Source organism: Pogona vitticeps, chromosome 10 (assembly GCF_051106095.1).
Source record: "Pogona vitticeps strain Pit_001003342236 chromosome 10, PviZW2.1, whole genome shotgun sequence".
Taxonomy (NCBI): Eukaryota; Metazoa; Chordata; class Lepidosauria; order Squamata; family Agamidae; genus Pogona; species Pogona vitticeps.
In genome coordinates this window covers 15,811,797-15,829,338 of record NC_135792.1, presented here as the reverse complement: position 1 = coordinate 15,829,338, position 17,542 = coordinate 15,811,797, and the positions used below count along the sequence as shown (strand labels likewise).

Genomic DNA, 17,542 nt, shown 5'->3' with positions numbered 1-17,542 from the left:
AAAAGCCTTTGACTGTGTGGACCACAACAAACTATGGCAAGTTCTTAAAGAAACGGGAGTGCCTGATCACCTTTATCTATCTCCTGAGAAATCTATATGTGGGACAGGAGGCAACAGTTAGAACTGGATATGAAACAACTGGTTGGTAAAGGAATATTACAAGGCTGTATATTGTCTCCCTGCTTATTTAACTTATATGCAGAATACATCATGAGAAAGGCAGGACTGGAGGAATCCCAAGCCGGAATTAACATTGCCGGAAGAAATATCAACAACCTCAGATATGCAGATGATACCACTCTGAGGCTAGAAAGAGAAGAGGAATTAAAGAACATCTTAATGAGGGTGAAAGAGGAGAGCGCAAAAATGGTCCAAAGCTCAACATCAAAAAAAACTAAGATCATGGCCACTGGGGTCCCATCACCTCCTGGAAAATAGAAGGGGTAGGATATGGAGGCATCATTTACAACACAGATTGGTGAGAACTAGAGATGGGGATTTACAGCAGTTCAGCAGAATTTGCTGGATTGGGCCCACAGGAGTTGTGCTGGCACCCCAGATTCCGCACCCTGCCTCCTCCTGAAGGCGCCCAGTGAGAGGAGGAGGCAGGGCAGGGAAGCCTCTGGCACTGCTTCTGATGGGGCGCCTGCAGGAGGAGGCGGAGTGTGGAATCCAGGATGCCTGCGCAACACCCGTGGGCCCAGTCGGGCAAACCGTGCTGAACCGCAGTGAGTGCCCATCTCCAATGCGAACCATGATTGCCCTTCACTTGGCTACTGCTGAAGTGACCTGTAGTTATATGCCATCTGGGAAGAGTTATGCCTTGGTCTCAGAATCCCGAAGTGATCTGGATATAGAGGCTGAGGCCAGTGGCGCTACCAGAGGAGACCCTCAAACCTGTGATGCCGGAACTTGGAACTCAAGCTCCTCTGCCAGCTCACTCACCTGGATGTGATCCTTGACTGCTTATGCCAAACAGTTTAATGCTCGGGAGGAGAGGACAGAATACTTAAACCAAGGACCTCTCCCTTCATGGCCTTCCCCCTTTCCACGAAAGTGCAACCTAAGAAAACATGATGGAAACCCCTGCATCAAAAGCTCCAGTGTTGCCCCACATCTGGTTGGGAGTACGCAGTTTGGCAGGAACTCTCCTTGACTCTATGACAAAAGGCCACTTTTGCTGTCCTTTCCCCAACACTATCCCAGAGGTTCCTCTGTACGATCAGAAAAGTTTAGCCTGTTAGGAAAGCATATTGGAGAAGAGATTCTTAAAAGAGGTAAGAAAATAGGGAGACCAGCCACAGAGTGTGGCCTGCCTGGATGCTGCTCACAAAGGGAAAGGCCCCAGATACTCACTTGTTATCTTCTTCCACAATGAGGAAGAGATGACTGAGACCATTCCGGCTAATGAACTCCTGAGCAAAGGCTACATCATGGGAGAGGCTTGCCAGCTTTTTCAGAGAATCAGACTTCACATCCAAGTTGTTGCTTTGAATCCCACCGTGAAGCTTTGCAGCCTCCTGATCCTGCCAAAAAGGAATTTGAAAGAGAAATCTTTACTGTTCTGCACACCTTAACATGGCTCAGTGTGTCAGGGAAGCCAAGAGCAATGCTATGAAGAAGTCAGACTGCATTACAAGCCTGGACTCTGAGCAAGGTCCCTCAAGGTGGCATGTTTGCAGCTGAGGCACCAGACTAAGAGGCATCCGCCCTCTTCAGGAGGAATGGCCATATCAGCAGAACAGAAGGAATAGCTGCAATGGGGATGGAGGCAGAGAAACCTCTGGAGGGCAGCAGCTGAAGGTGATGCTGGCAGAGAAATGGAACGTTTAAAGATTGCAGTCCTTGGTATCAATGAACTAAAACGGACTGGAATTGGACATTTTCAGTCAGACAACTACAAAGTATTTTACTCTGGAAATAACAAATTGAGAAGAAATGGAGTGGCTCTAATACTGAGGCAAGATGTAGCACAGGCAGTTAGGGGCTACAATGCAAAGTGTGACCAAATAGTATCAACCAGACATCTGGAAAACCTATCAACATAACCATCATTCAGATACTGTAGTTTATTTAATGTGATCGTTGTCCTTGCATCTGGGCAATCAGCTTCCAAATGCATTGCTGAGTGTTTGTTAAAGCCACTCCCCTGCCCCCAATAGTCCCTTAACCAGGAGGCGGAGGAAACTGGGGAGAGGGTGACTTTTGCCCTTTTCACCCTCCCTTCAAGAGTTGCAAACAGTGAAAGAAAAGGACTGTCCAAATGGTCAAAAGATATGGAGTACTTTGAGGAAAGGCTAAGGAAAAAACAACAACAATTAAAATGAAGAGGAGATACTCTATACAAGCTTACAGAAATTAGGCATATCTCTGAGCCTGGATGCCCAGGTTTCAGCAGTGGCCAGGAGAGCTTTTGCACAAATACAGTGGTGCCTCACTTGACAATTACCTCGTTAGACGAGGAAATCACTTGATGATGTTTTTGCGATCGCTTTTGCGATCGCAAAATAATGTTTTAATACACAAAAATTGCTTCACAATGATCGGTTCCCTGCTCCGGGAACCGATTTTTCGCTTAATGACGATCTTTACAGCTGATCATCGGGTCTTCAAAATGGCCGCCTGCTGTTTAAAATGGCTCCCCGCTGTGTTTTAGGATGGATTCCTCGCTTTACAGGCACCAAAAATGGCTGCCCTATGGAGGATCTTCGCTGGACGCTGAGGTATTTCGCCCATTGGAACGCACTGAACCGATTTTCAATGCATTTCAATGGGCTTTTTCATTTCGCTTGACGAGGATTTCACTTAACAGCGATTTGAACGGAACGAATTATCCTCGTCAAGCAAGGCACCACTGTAAAACTAGGGTGCCAGCTGTGCCCATTTCTGGAAAGATCTAATCTGGCCATGGTGGAATATGCCTTAGTTACATCCTGGCCAGATGAATGTAATGTTATCTATGTGGCTGCCTATGGAAAGTGTCCAGAAACTTCAGCGGGTCTAAAACGTAGTAGTCAGATTGTTGACTGGGGCTGGTTACAGGAATCACATAACCCCCATTTTACAGCAGCTCCACTGGCTGCCAATCCATTTCCAGGTTGAATTTGTTGATTCTAACCTATAAAGCACAAAAGGGCTTGGTCCCAAGCTATCCCAAGGACTGCATCTCCCTTTACGAGCCTGCTTGAGTGTTAAGAGCATCAGGAAAGGCCTTTCTCTCGGTCCTGTCACCTTCCCAGGTGGGTTTGGTGGGTACAGGGAAGACGGCCTTCTCTGTGGTTGCTCCCAGACACTGGAACTCCCTCCCACAGGAGGCCAAACTGGCCCCATCTCTATCATTCTGCAAGCAGGTGAACACCTTACTTTTCAGGCAAGCTTTCCTTGACTGATTGGCTGCCTATGTGGGGCTTTTTAATTAATTGTTGTATCTTAATGCTTTGAATGTGTTTTGGCGTTGTTTTTTTGTATGGTGTCTGTTTGATCCTTTTTAGTATTTGTATGCACACCATTGTTAGCTTTCATATTGCCTTTTACTGATGAAAGCCGCCTTGTATCCTTTTAACGAGAAAGGTGGGCTAAGATATTTTGAAATAAATAAATAAACTCTCCCTTTATACCAAGATTCCCGGTTAATGAGTGATTCCCAGTATTTTCAGCATAGAGGGTTTCATTCTATACTGTGTGATCTACATGCAAAATTCATGGCCACAAGATGTGATTCCAGTGTGGATCATGGTTGGACAGGAGACAGATGAGCATCCATTGATAGATCTATGACTGATTTGCAGTCCATCACTAACAATAAATTTCTGCCATGGCTAATCTTGTACAAACTACTTAATTCTTAACCTCAGAGAGTATGAGAAACAGGGAGTACTATTCGACTCTTTTTAGCATGTCTTTGTTCCAGCTTTGCTTGCCAGTTTTAAGAGTACTGCAAGAAAATTTCCTGGACTCTGAATTCTCATCTATGAAACTGTATATATCCCAAGACAACCAATAGTAGATAATTGACTCTACCCTTTTTTAAATCATCATTTTGAGTCTGCCTCTAATTGGCAGATTTTACTCTCCCAGTAAACAAACAAAAACAGAATAGGTCCCTCAAGCTGACCCAGCTTAACTGCTTCTGAAAGACAATTACACAAACTCACATCTTACAAGATGATGTTAGAACCTACCGGAGCAGTTGTTAGTTGCAGGATGCTCCCATTTTTAATCTCTCCACGATTCTAGCAAAACAAGACAGGAAAATGCAATCAAAACCCAACATCTGGCACTGTGCACAAGATCAGGCTAAGAGGCAAGGTAGCTTAGTGTAGGCCGAGGAAATGGGAGTTCTCAATGAGCCACGGAACACATCACGGAAATTTTGTGGGAATGGGGGGGGATGTATGTCAGCAGAAGCTCATTGGAGAAATTAACTTATTAAAAAGCAATTAATAAACAAACCACTAAAAGAGCTTCTAGATCAACCTTGCATAAAAACAACAACGTTTCTAGCTTATAAACAAGCTAAAAGCTGTAGAGAGTGTCCATTAGTGGTAAGATGGATTTATACATTAGGTAGAGTGAAGGGATGGAACACACCCTCCCTCCACTGTCAACTCACTTACCTGTAGGCAGTCCTCGACTGCTTATGCCAGCCAGGCTAATGCTTAAATACAAGGCTGCTCCAGATAATTTTTCAAATGCACTCACCGATTCTGTGATATATGCTTGATGGCCGTCCACATATTGTAGAGCATAGCGCTCTGAATTATTCAGGTTCCACCTATATTAGAAACCACCAATCAGAGTTCTGCTATGACAAGAAGCAAAGAAGCCAACAAAACCTGAAGCAAGCAATATGGCCACCTCCAAAAAATGCTCCCACACCCCCATAAGGAGATCAAACACTCAAAAAACTTTTTGTCATGCTCTGGATGGCCAAGAATTCTTTAGAGAATGAAGATCAGGATAATGTACCAAAACCAGAACTACAGCAACCTCATATCCCCAAATGGAACTGAAATGAACTCTCCCAATAGGAAAGCAACGGTCTCCTGGCAAACAACCCAAAGTGTACAGGATGTCCAATGTTTTGAGAGGGGTTGCAATCTACCACTGTTACCCCATCTCAGTTTTCACTGGCTTCACAGCAGCCTGACAAACCTGCTCCAAGTCATTCCAGTGGGACAAGGTGGCCCAGCAAACCTTTTGACAGCTGATGGGAGTTATTTATATTCAGGTGAACCTGTATCACCTGCAACCTTGCACCTTTTGGTACCTCCAAAGGGGTGGTCCTTTTCGTATCCTGTGCACAGCTCTCCTGAAAACTGACCCCAGCTAAGTGTAATTATACCCTCTGGACTAAGACACTCCTAGCCACTAACGTGGCCTTCAAAGTTTGGCAGCAGCTGTACTGCACACCCAGAATTTCAGGTTTCTCACACAAACCACCACAACTTGTAATGCTTCCAGAAAGCACACAAGGTCGTGGAATCACAGAATCATGAAGTTGGAAGGAGCCTATAAGGCCAGTGAGTCCAACCCCCTGCTGAGGGCAGAAATATAAATCAAAGGATATCTGTCAGGTGGTTGTCTAAATTTCTCTTGAAGGCCTCCAGCGTTGGAGTGCTCAACACCTCTTGAGGTAACTGCTTCCGCTGTCGTATGGCTCTAACAGTTAGGAGGTTTTTCCTGATAGTCAACCGAAATCTGGCTTCCTGTAACTTGAGCCCATTGTTGTGTGTCCTGCATTCTGGGATGACTCAGTACAGATCCTACCCCTCCTCTGTATGGCAGCCTTGCAAGTACAGTGGTGCCCCGCAAGACGATGATAATCCATTCCACTGAAATAGCTGTTTTATGAAAACACTGTCTTGCGAAAAGTGTTTCCCCATTGGAATGCACTGAAATCCGTTTAATGCATTCCAACGGGGAAAATAGTTGTGGTTTTGCGAAAATCGCCCATAGGGAAGCCATTTTGCGAAGCGCGATCAGCTGTAAAAATCGCTGTCTTGCGAAGCATCGGTCCCGAAAACACCCGTTCTGCGAAGATCGCCCATAGGGAAGCCATTTTGCGGAGCCGCCAATCAGCTGTAAAAATCGCCGTCTTGCAAAGCATCGGTCCCGGGGGAGGGGGGACCGTCCTGCGAAGCACGGACCGAAACGTTGTATAGCAAAAATCGCCCATAGGAAACACTGTTTTGTGAAGCGCAATGGCGGTCGTAAAACCTCGTCATCATGCGGATTTGTCGTTTTGCGAGGTAATTGTGCTGCGAGGTACCACTGAATTTGAAAAGTGCTATCATATCACCCCTCAGTCTTCTTTTCTCAAGGCTAAAGCTGTCATGAATTTGATTATGAAAATAGAATAGAGTTGTATTTCATAGGATTTATTTCAGAGCTGCAACGAAAAAGCTAGAAATCTGCTTGTGTCCAGGTGCTAATTAGAGAGTAAATGTACAAGGTCAGTTCTTCTCCGGCTAAAGAAAAAAAAAGTTAAGAAGAGCAAGCTGACCCTTATCTTATCTCAACTCCGATGGACAAGGACATAACTTCTTAATTTAAGGAAGATGGGCGAAGTGAGATAGCAGGAGGAGAAGGACGGAGAAGAGATGGAAGGGAGAGAGACGACGCCGAGAGAAATGCAGCCGACAGGACTTTATTCTGAGATTGCGTAAGAATACTTATTTAAGATATAGCTAGACTTTTTATTGTTTTCACTTTATAGAGGAAATGACTGATGGCTAAGGCTGGGGGTTATTTTGGAAATACTGATATAACGTTAAAATAAGCTTGTTGAAATGATATCTTTTGTAATAAAATATAAAAAGACAAATTGTCTGTAAGCTGTCTCCTTGTTTAGACCAAGCTACTGTAGTAAATTGGATATTTTAGAACTAAGAATGTTTTGATCTGGCCACATTACACTACCAAATGAGGGTCCTAAAGTAATAAAAGAGGAAGAGCAGACCTTCCAGATTGTTTATTTAAAATCGAGACAGACTTGGGTGAAGGAGTGAGAAGTCGCCTAGAGCAAAATTACAGGACCCGATTTTGCTGGCAATAGGGACTGATCATTCTGAATCCCTCTCTGTCTCGTGTAAAGGTAGTTCTAAGGAACGCTTTTACCACAAAAGCATGCCCAGTTCTTTCAGTCTTCCCTCACAAGGCTTGGTTTCCAGCCCCGCTGATCATCCTTGTTGCCCTTCTCTGAACTTGTTCTTATTTGCTGTTATCCTTCTTAAGGTGTCCAGAACTGGACACTGCACTCAAGATGAGGCCTAACCAGTGCCAAACAGAAATAAACTAGTACTTGGCGAGATTTGTTAAGGCAGGATAAAATAGCATTTGCCTTTTTTGTAGCCACATCACACTCCTGGCTCATACTCAGCTTGCAATCTACATTGACTCCAAGATCCTTCTCACTTGCAGTATTGCTGAGCCAAGGATCCCCCATCTAGTAACCAGCCACAGAGGAGGTAGTCCTTGTGCTTCATGCAGTCTACATTTAAGGTGAACTACATCCCCCACTGCTGGAACTGGCAGGCCAATATCTTGTCCAGGAAACCCAAATACAGTATACACTGGTGAAGGAGAAGTGTAGCGAACAGCCCTGCCCTCACCTGTCCGTCACAGCTGAACAGTGGAGTAGGAGCCAATGAGAGGAGAGAAGGTGGAGCCAAGGGGGGAGGGGGCTGGATATAAAGGCTGGTGTATGGGGCCTGGGAGAGATTCTGTGAGTGAGAGACAGTGTGAAACTTAAAAGTGAACTTAGAGTGAGTTAGAGATCTGTAAGAACTCTTAATGGAACAGAGTGTTAGTAGAAGTTTAGAGTTAAAGTAGAACTGATTCAAATACAAGTGATTAGCAACCTGTGATTTGCTTATTGAATATTAATCATATGTCAATTTCCCCGATTTAATAAATCATGTAAGTTTTAAAAGCACACTTGTCTCCCTGATTAAATGGTATTGAAGCGGCAATACCTGGTGGCAGCGAAGAAAGAAGAAGGGCGAGAACCTTGTGAAGGCCTGAGGGGTTAGGGGCTTCAGAGGGGATCGCCACAACAAGGTACCTAGACTATAGTACACAGTAATAGCCTAGGTTCTTACCAAGAAGATCCAGAGACAACAAGTGCAAGACCTCTCTATGCACACCCACAAGAAGAACTCAGCACCCTTGGAGGGTTCTGCAGAGCACTGTACTTGGTGAATAACAGTCTTCTTTACCACAAACATTGCTTCTACATCCCTCCAGGTTCAAGCCAGATGAAGATGTTCATACTGTACAACATCTTGCTTGCATGACATTTTGGCCTTTACAAGTCCCTCCACCTCATCACCTGGAGTTGTGGCCTAAAGTACAGTGGTGCCTCGCTTAACAAGCACCCCGTTTAACGACAAAATCACATAGCGATTAGGTTTTTGCGATCGCAAAAGCAATCGCATAACAATGTTTTGAATGGGAAAAATCGCTTTGTGATGATCGGTAAGCTGTTTCGCTTACTGATTTTTGCATAGCGAAAATGGCCGCCGGGGGAAAAAATGGCTGCCCGTTCTTTTTTGGGACGGATTCCTCGCTTACCGGGCAGTGAAAATGGCTGCCGTATGGAGGATTTTTGCTTAAAGGTAAGTTTTTACCCCATTGGAACGCATTGAAGGGGTTTCTATGCGTTTCAAAGGGGTTTTTAAAATCGCATAGTGATGTTTTCGGTTAGCGGCGATTTTTGCCGCACCGATTAACATCGCTATGCGAGGAACCACTGTACATGTTAATGTGGCAAGCCATGTTGGTTCATGTCACCTTAGACCAGGGGTCCCCAAACGTTTCAGTATGAGGGCCACAAGACAGAAGTCTGGGGAAGGGTGGGAGCTTCATTGTTTCCCTGCAGCAGATAGGCTGAGAGAGAGTGTGTGCATGCGTTAGGGCAGGGGACGAGCGAGAGATCAATCTTGTTGCCAGGCACTGTTAGAGAAGGTGGGGAGGCAGGGGCAGGGTGGGAAATATCCTAGACTGGGCTGGATAAAAAGGCAGGGGCTGGATGTGGCCCGCGGACCGTACTTTGGAAACCCCTGTCTTAGACTAATAGTGACCCTATGAGTGACCTCTAAAAAGTCCTGTCATTAATAGCCCTGTTCAGCTCTTGAAAACTCAAGCCTGTTGTTTCCTTTATGAAATCAATCCATCTCAGATTTGTCTTCCTTTCTCTAATGCCTTCAACTTTTCCTTTTAACATTGTGTTTTTCAGCAATATATACATATACATCTACCAAACAGTAAACATGCTTTTCAAATCCCCACTCTGTGCTTTTTTAAATATCTTGTCTAATGAGAGGATGAGCTCTCAAAACCTTGGAAACATTTTTGTGCCTATTTGATTGGTCTAAGATGTTACTGAGCTAATACAAATCTTGATACCTGCAAACATATATTTTCAACTTACTAAGGAATGGGAGCTACAGACTTGCTTACTGAAAAAGGAAAACATTAAACACGACCCTGGGCACTCTGATCACAGAAAGCTGAATTCTGTACCCAGTATACAAGGGGGTGCTGATAAGTACTGAGCCTTTCCCAGAAAAAATTGAGCTAGGAAGCTATACATTGCAGGGTGTGTTGGCTAATTTGTCTGTATTCAATGGTGCAAAAATCAACTATGATTTTAACTTATCTTTCACGTTCAGGTCCAAAGTGAACATGGCAGCACCTCCAGAAAAGTGGAACAGCATAAGACCAGAATCAAGTTCCTGTTTCTCCAAGGGAAAGGTGCAAAGCAGATCCATGATGAAATGTCACAAATTATGGATGACAGTGGCCTTCATATGAAACAGTTAAACGTTGGGTCGTAAATTTTAAAACTGGCCATTTTGGTTTTGAAAGTGAGAAACCCAGTGGAAGGCCTGTTTCTGTCTCTGTGCCTGCAAATGTAAAAGCCATCCATGTCATGATCATGGAGGACCACTGAATATCAGCCAAGGGTATTGCTATATATCTGAGAATATCACGTGAGAGAGCTGGTGCCATTATCCATGATGACATGGAAATGAGGAAGCTAGCAGCAAAGTGGATCCCCAAACTTTTGACAACCGAACAAAAGAGGAAACGTGTGGAGTCATTGGTGGCTGTTTTGGAACATTTTGCAAGAAATGAATCAGATTTCCTGGGCAAACTGGTAACTGGTGATGAGACATGGATCTACTGTTATGATCCTGAGACAAACGAACCATCTAAGGAATGGAGGCACAGTGGTTCCCCCAGGCCAAAGAAGTTCCGAGTGCAAAGATTGATGCAGAAGCAAACGGCAACAGTTTTTTGGGATAAGAAGGGAGTTCTGCTGGTGGACTACCTCCAACAGGGTTCAACCATCAATGCAAAGTATTACTGTGCTTTATTGACGGAGATGAGGCAAAACATCAAGGAAAAACGTCGAAGAAAGCTCTTCAAAGGTGTCATCCTGTTGCCTGACAACACCTCGTCACACCTTGCAGATGAAACAATGACAAAACTGACCTCCTTAGGCTTTCAAGTGATGCCCCATCCACCCTATTCTCCCAATCTGGCTCCTTCTGACTATTATCTGTTCCCCAAACTCAAAAAACACCTAAAGGGACAACAATTTGGGAGTGTTCTGGAGGCAACTAATTCTGCAAAGGAGTGGTTACACCAGCAGTTGGAAGAATTTCATATGCAGGGACTTAAGAAGCTGTAGGACAGATGTCGCAAGTGCACTGACTTCCTGGGGGGAATATGTAAAATACTGTGGCAGTTACAGCTTCCTAGCTCAGTTTTTTCTGGGAAAGGCTCAATACTTATCAGCACCCCTCATAAAACAACACTCCCCCCCCCCCTTTGAACACTGACCCAGAGTTTTGATGTGCCATCCAACCCTGGGAATAATACAGCAAAGTTAAGACATTACATCCAATAAAAACAGATACATTTAGACTGTATGTGTTTAGAAAATTACACTAGATCTCTGCAAATATTTACAGGACGTTATTTTCTCTATGGGAAAAGTCTACAGAATAGTAATTATTTTCTGAGCTTCAAGATGAAGATTAACAGTTACTCACACATCACAAACCTCTTTCACAACAGCAGACAATGGTTTGGCCTGCAATTAAAAATAAACAGCATGTAGAAATTTCATCAGAAAACCAGACCTCGCATCTGAAGAAGCAAAATTAGCTGTTTTCACTCTCGCTAAGTAAGCCAACAGAAGATAATCAAGTCTGGCAGATGTCTCATTTTGCAGAGCATACTTAGTGTACGTTCTAGGCCAGGAATCCTTCGCTAACATAAAGTACAGAATAAAAAAGAATGCAAGGTACTAACCTGATTGAGTTCTATGAGCTGGGGGATGGCCCCCATCATCTGGATGGCAATTTTCACAACATCTTTGGAGGGTGGCATGCTCGTGTCCCTCCTGAAAACTGATCCTAGAAAAGAATAAGAACACGACTATTGGACCGCAGTAATACTAAACTAAATTAAACATCACTACAAAGTGGGAATGGGAAGGACCCAGAGGGAGAAACCCCATGCATACATTCTAAGAACAATCCTCCTATTTAATCACTGAGATCCCAGTTTTGCAACGTACCATTGTGCAGTTACAGTACAATTCACTTGCACAACTGTGTCTATACCAAGAGTTTTGAGAAGTTACCTTCTTAGATCATTAGACCTAGAATCGTCAAATCAGTGTGGCCAGAAAAAGCTACAGTCCCAAAATAAACTTTTCTAGGTTCTGTCAAATCTCATAATCTCCCATCTGTACAGCACACAAGAAGACAGAGGAAAGATGGAGCAACACCACTGTATGCTTGGAATCATCTGCGTTTCCATTTTGGGCAATCCCTGTAAGGCAGTAGAAACCAATGCAGTTCAGACTGCTTTCCCAAGGGAGACAAGAGACAAGGTAGCCAGAGGGCCTACAAATGTTGTATGTTAATATAGTATTGTGATTTAAATCTCAAACCAGAGTCCAGTTTCCAATGAATCATTAAATTCAATGGGGGAACTTGGGCTAGAGATTCTGTCTCTCAGCCTGACCTTCCTTGCATGGTTGTTGTAGAGAAAAAGCATGAAAGAGGACAGCTACACATGCCAACTTGAGCTAATTGGAAGAACAGCAAGATAGAAATATAATTTTAGTTATTTATATTCTACTAATAATACAAATAAAATAGAATCAATACATAAATTAAACAGTGGTAAGAGTCAAGCATTTACATTAACACATAAAGAGGAACAGTTGTGGCTTGAAGTACATCTTTACTTCCAGATATAACTACCGTGTTTCCCCAAAAATAAGACAAGGTCTTATATTAATTTTTGCTCCAAAAAAAGCAGTAGGGCTTATTTTCAGGGGATGTTTTATTTTTTTCATGGACAACAATCTACATTTATTCAAATACAGTCATGTCATCTTCTGGTTGCTGCACAGTGGTGGAGGGCTGTGTTTCACTTAACAAGGGTTTATTTTGGGGGCAGGGCTTATATTACGAGCATCCTGAAAAATCATACTAGGGCTTATTTTCAGGGAAACAGGATAATCTAATTGCAAATAGTACACTATACTATTTAAAAATTATTGACTGATAATCTAATTGCAAATAGTACACTATACTATTAAAAAATTGACTGATTGATTTGCTTGCTTGCTTCTGGGGATGATCAAGGCCTGACATGTAACATACCAAGGCAGTTTGAGTGATAAATCCTTGCAACCAAACATCCCTTTGCAAATCTCACCTCAAACTCTGCCAAGAATCTTAATTCACTGAATGAATAGGCAGTAGGCAAAAAAGGGGGGGGGGGTTTCAAAAGCTTATGATTTATTCTTTGATTATGCTTTGAACTGGGCCCAATTCTGGAGTAAGAAAGAGTATCAGGCTGCATATCCTAATGGAATCCATCAGTATTTTCCATTTCCGCATTTTCTCCTCTTTTTTGCATAGCCTGGCATGTGGGGACAGGGAGAGATAGGCTACGCTCGCTCACCCTAGCCAACCCCACGGTGCGGTTGTGAGGACAGAGAGTCCCAAATATCCTTATAGAAAAGAGGATGATGAAACGTTTTTAGCCCCAGGGTGGGGTTCTGCTTTTTGTTTTGTTTTTGATGATACCAGGGGCACCCTCGAAAGTGAAACCAGAACTATTTTATCTGCACAGTTTTGGAATCCTGCATTCCGGCCCTTCTCGAGTAACGTCTTTCCTCGGAAACTTCTTAGGGCAGAAAAGGACACATCTCTCCCCTGATGGTGACCGGAGAGAAAACGCTCCGCGACAGGCGACGAGCCCACACCCTCGCACGGGAAGGAAGGGGAGGGAAGGGAAGGGAAGGAGCCCTCAGGACCGACTGGGCACGCAAGGACACACTCACACCCACCTCTGCAAGGGGTGCCCTTGATGGAGCCGGAGGAGAGAACGAGGAGGAGGAGGAGGGCTCGCCTTCTTGGCCCCGTCTCTTCCGCGCTGCGCGGCTCCACCTCGCCAGCCCGGCTGCCTCCTCCTCCTCCTCCTCAAAACCTTCGCTGGTTCCGGGGCGGCGGCTCGACTTTCCACCCTCCACCTCGGGAAGGGCACGGAGGAAGAAGGCAGCGGCCGTCCCCGCCTTTTGGGGAGGGAACGGGAATTCGGAGCCAGCCGGCGCCTGCCGCCCACGTCGTTGCGCGACCGCGACCGGGCCGTTCCCACAACCCAGCAGCGAGTCCTCAGGCCTAGGCGCTTGTGGTCCGTCCCCCTCAGCCCACTTCCCGCCAAACCTCCTCCTCCTCCTCCTGCTGAGGGAAGGCGCCCGAAGGGAAGTTCTTGGAGGGATCCCGTCAAGGCGGGCCTCCGAGGCGCCCTCAGCCGCAGGGGCGGAAAGGCGCGCAAAACAAGAAAGCTGCGCAGCGCGCGGGGGGGGGGGGAGAGGCGCGCATAACATTGTTCCCAACGTTGGGTCCCCAGTTCTTGCTGGACTGTAATTCCCATCATCCTCCATTGACCGTGTTGGCCGAAGATGGATGTAGTCCAGCTTGAGGGAAACCGTGGTTGGGAAATACTGGTGTAAAACAACTGTGGGGAGCTTCCGTTCCTTCAAAGGCAATAGGATTGGGACTCGCCTGATCCCTCGCCATCGGTCGCTTGGGCTAGAGACCTCCTGGTGGGAATTGCATCGGACACGTTTGGATCGCTGTGCCCTTAAATTGCTTCCTTGCACAAACTTCGCCCTCAAAGGGGGTGTGTAGCGAGACACAAATCTGCACCCTCCTGTTCCTGTCAGCAAAAAACAGCAAAAAATTGTGAAGCTAATTTCTCACTCTTGAGTTTAATCAGAGATTTCCAGGAGGCATTAAAAGGGCACTATAAGGACTGCAAGGAGGAGATCAAACCTATTCAGTTCTGAAGGAAATCAACCCCAAGTGTTCACTGGAAGGACAGATCCTGAAGCTGAGGCTCCAAGACTTTGGCCATCTCATGAGAAGAGAGGACTCCTTGGAAAAGACCCTGATGTTGGGAAAGTGTGAAGGCAAGAGGAGAAGGGGACGACAGAGGACGTGATGATTGGACAGTGTCATTGAAGCTACTAACATGAATTTGACCCAACTCCGGGAGGCAGTGGAAGACAGGAAGGCCTGGCGTGCTCTGGTCCATGGGGTCACGAAGAGTCGGACACGACTTAACAACTAAACAACAACATAATATACTGTATTCTTGATTGTCTGGCTTCTATGGGAAGCATGTTTGGTGGTCTGAGGTGGGAATGGGAGGGACCTGAGGGAGTTCCTTTTCAGACAGCAGGGCTGGTGTCTCCTCCCTGCACCCGGCTACAACTTAACTTCAGCCTCCATCTATCAGGCCAGTGATCAGGGAGATGGGATCTGAAGGCTTGACTACAGGGGCAGTTTGCCTGCTGTTTCTTCTACTTACAGGGACAGGCTGGTTCATTCCTACAGATGGCAAACAACATCTCTGCTGGAGCAAACCAGTCTGTTCCCAGAATGTCCTACCCACACCTTTCTGGCCCCCATCAGGGTTTCTACCTTTTTAGTGGGGGTACCTTTTGGTCCATTTCCAGCATATGTGATTGCTGGGATCAAACAAAAAAAAAACACCCTTTTTCTTAATTTGGCACTATCGTGATGTGGCTTAATAGAACTACTTCAATATTGGCTAATCCTCCCCTCTGCATGTAAAATTATTTTTTAAATCTCTCCATCAGTTCTAAAACATGTTTTTTTATTCCCCCCCCCCTTTTCCTTTGTCTTAAAGGGCTGGTTGAGAAACTGCGTGCATCCAAATCTACCACTGTGAGTTTCTTAATTGAACTTTTAAGACAAGGGAAAGAAGTCTACCTGCAGAAATATATCATCATTTAATCCATATATGTATCTCTTTAGTTTGCAGACTAAGAGGTATCTGTATTAGGCTGTGGTAGGCTCTGGATTGGATTTTTACCTAATATACACTTTTTTTAAAATGTGGACCGATACGGTGATTTGAAGTCTGTATCCTATTTGGATGCAAGGGTTGCACCAAATAGCATACTGTACATCCTAGGCACCCTATTTGGGCCACACAACCCCAACTATGTAGACAAGCTCTGAAAACGAAACTGTTGTGTGAAGACATACTCCCCATCCCTGGACAACTCATCCTTCTGGTTGGTATCACCACCACAGACTGATATTTCAGTCTAATCCACACAATCATCTGAACAGAGAGCACATAGCATTAGTAGCTCTGCTTCTCCTTGCTCTTTGGCTTGGAACAGAGAGATGAAAAACAGGCAGTCAGAGCCAAAATGAAGAGCTAAAGACAAAGTAGTGCCATTTTCAGTGATGTCACTGGCCCAGGCAGCATCTGCTGGTAGTCTTAGTTGCGGTGCTCTCATGGTGCCACTCTTGACTGCTTCTGGTTTGTCGAGCTAATCCTCCTATGCTTTCAACACCACATATGGCCTTGTAACCTTAAGTACAAACGTTTTCCTTGCTTTCCATTGTCAAATCATGGTTGGTTGGTTTGGTTTATTTTAAAATTTGAAGTATCCTACTTCCATTGGTATAGTTGCACCTTCTAAGCCTAGACTTCTAAGTTTTTCAGTATTTTTCTTTCAATTTGGTAAGGAAGAGCCATCTTTTTCTCATTCAATCTGACTATCAAGATAGCAAAGCAGATCTAGACATTCTATTTCTTCTTAAATCAGGTGGTTTATTCCTCGCAGTCATCTGGGTTTTCATAGGCCAAATTTAAATCATCTACTTCAGTCATAGAATGCAGATCCACATATTGTTTCTGAATTTACTGTAGAGTTATGCGTCTAATTTGCCTTATTGAGTCATGGCTCTTATAGGAAATTCCCATACTTAGGGACTGGGTTTCACAGTATATCCCCAAATTCAGAGGCTTTCTGCCTTTACTTCCAGCATTAAGAACAGTGGACCACGACATTAAATACAATGAACAAAACAGCTGTTTAAAAAATGAAATATAATTGCTCATTACACATCTTTGATTCAGCCCCTTATAAAACAGGGATATAAAGATCCTTAGAAAAATCTGCAATGAAAATACATTTTACTTGATCTATTATTTTCATTTTTTAAAAGAAGGGGTAAGCAATTTCCAGAAGGCCACAACCTCATTCCTGGGCCTCGGAAGGCTGCTCCTGTGATCCTCCACTCCCAAAACTTTTCTTACAAAAATGGTGTGTACAGATTGCCAAAGAAGAAAAACCTTGTGCCCCATAAAGCCAGTCTCTCGCCCCCCATTTTAACAATATGAGTAGACCCAGGGTATCTGGGAGATTCTCAAAACATGGCAGAATCATCCTTCATACTCCTTGAAGGGCAAAGGGGGGGGACTTCAACCCACTTTTTCAAAAATGGAGGGCACATACTACCCATTCCTGATGTAGAGCACTCTGGAACTGGAGGATGAAACTATGGGAAAAGTGCAGTAAAAATACTCTGCCCAGGAAGCTTAATACTTGAATCTCTTCACCCAGCACAGCAAGACAGCTGCCTAACAGCATCAGAGGTCATGTCTTAACTCAAGGGTAGGCAATTAATTTCTATAGGGGGCCACATGAAAAATCTGTTTGGGGGTGGGTAGTAATAGGCTCCCATTGGGTGAGGCCCTGCGGTGAACAAACTACAAGGCTGACATAGTTAACTCCCTAAACTTTTTAGAGAGTGAACTATGTGAGTGCTGTAATTCGTTCACCACGGAGGGGGGGGGGAGAAAAAACTCTGACGCAGCTAACTCACCTGTCCTCCATTCCCCCACGGCCTTCCTCTCCAACTGTCTTCTATCCCGTGCAGGCGACATGATGCGTCATTATGTCGCCTGTGCAAGTATTGCTTCCAGCCTCTTGAGTAACAGTCAAAACCTCAAGAGTAACAGTGAAAATTCACGAGATCCCAGCGTCGGATCTCACGAGATTTGCTTACCGCCATGCTGGATGACCGGAGCCGGAGCTCTGGCTCACTCAGTGGCGACGGGCAGGCCAGACTGGAGCGACGGCCAGCAGGCCAGACAGGAGCGGCTCTTGGGCCGTATA

The 17,542-nt window shown here is 44.8% G+C and overlaps 1 protein-coding gene across 3 annotated transcripts in view; it reads right to left on the bottom strand.

Annotated features, from left to right (window-relative positions):
- The window catches only part of ELMO3 (engulfment and cell motility 3), a 38,711-nt gene extending 25,198 nt beyond the window's left edge, over positions 1–13,513 (bottom strand). For 2 of the 3 annotated variants that reach the window (XM_078380386.1, XM_020810992.3), the window contains exons 1-6: positions 13,385–13,513; positions 11,326–11,429; positions 11,064–11,104; positions 4,702–4,774; positions 4,182–4,232; positions 1,357–1,526 (exon numbers count right to left, since the gene is read on the bottom strand). In XM_078380386.1, the coding sequence (XP_078236512.1) occupies positions 1,357–1,526; positions 4,182–4,232; positions 4,702–4,774; positions 11,064–11,104; positions 11,326–11,403 (413 nt within the window). In that variant the 5' untranslated portion in view covers positions 11,404–11,429; positions 13,385–13,513. Of the gene's footprint in view, positions 1–1,356; positions 1,527–4,181; positions 4,233–4,701; positions 4,775–11,063; positions 11,105–11,325; positions 11,430–13,384 lie in introns of those variants that run through there. The other variant, XM_072980392.2, reaches the window with a different exon arrangement.
- Positions 13,514–17,542: the final 4,029 nt, after the last annotated feature.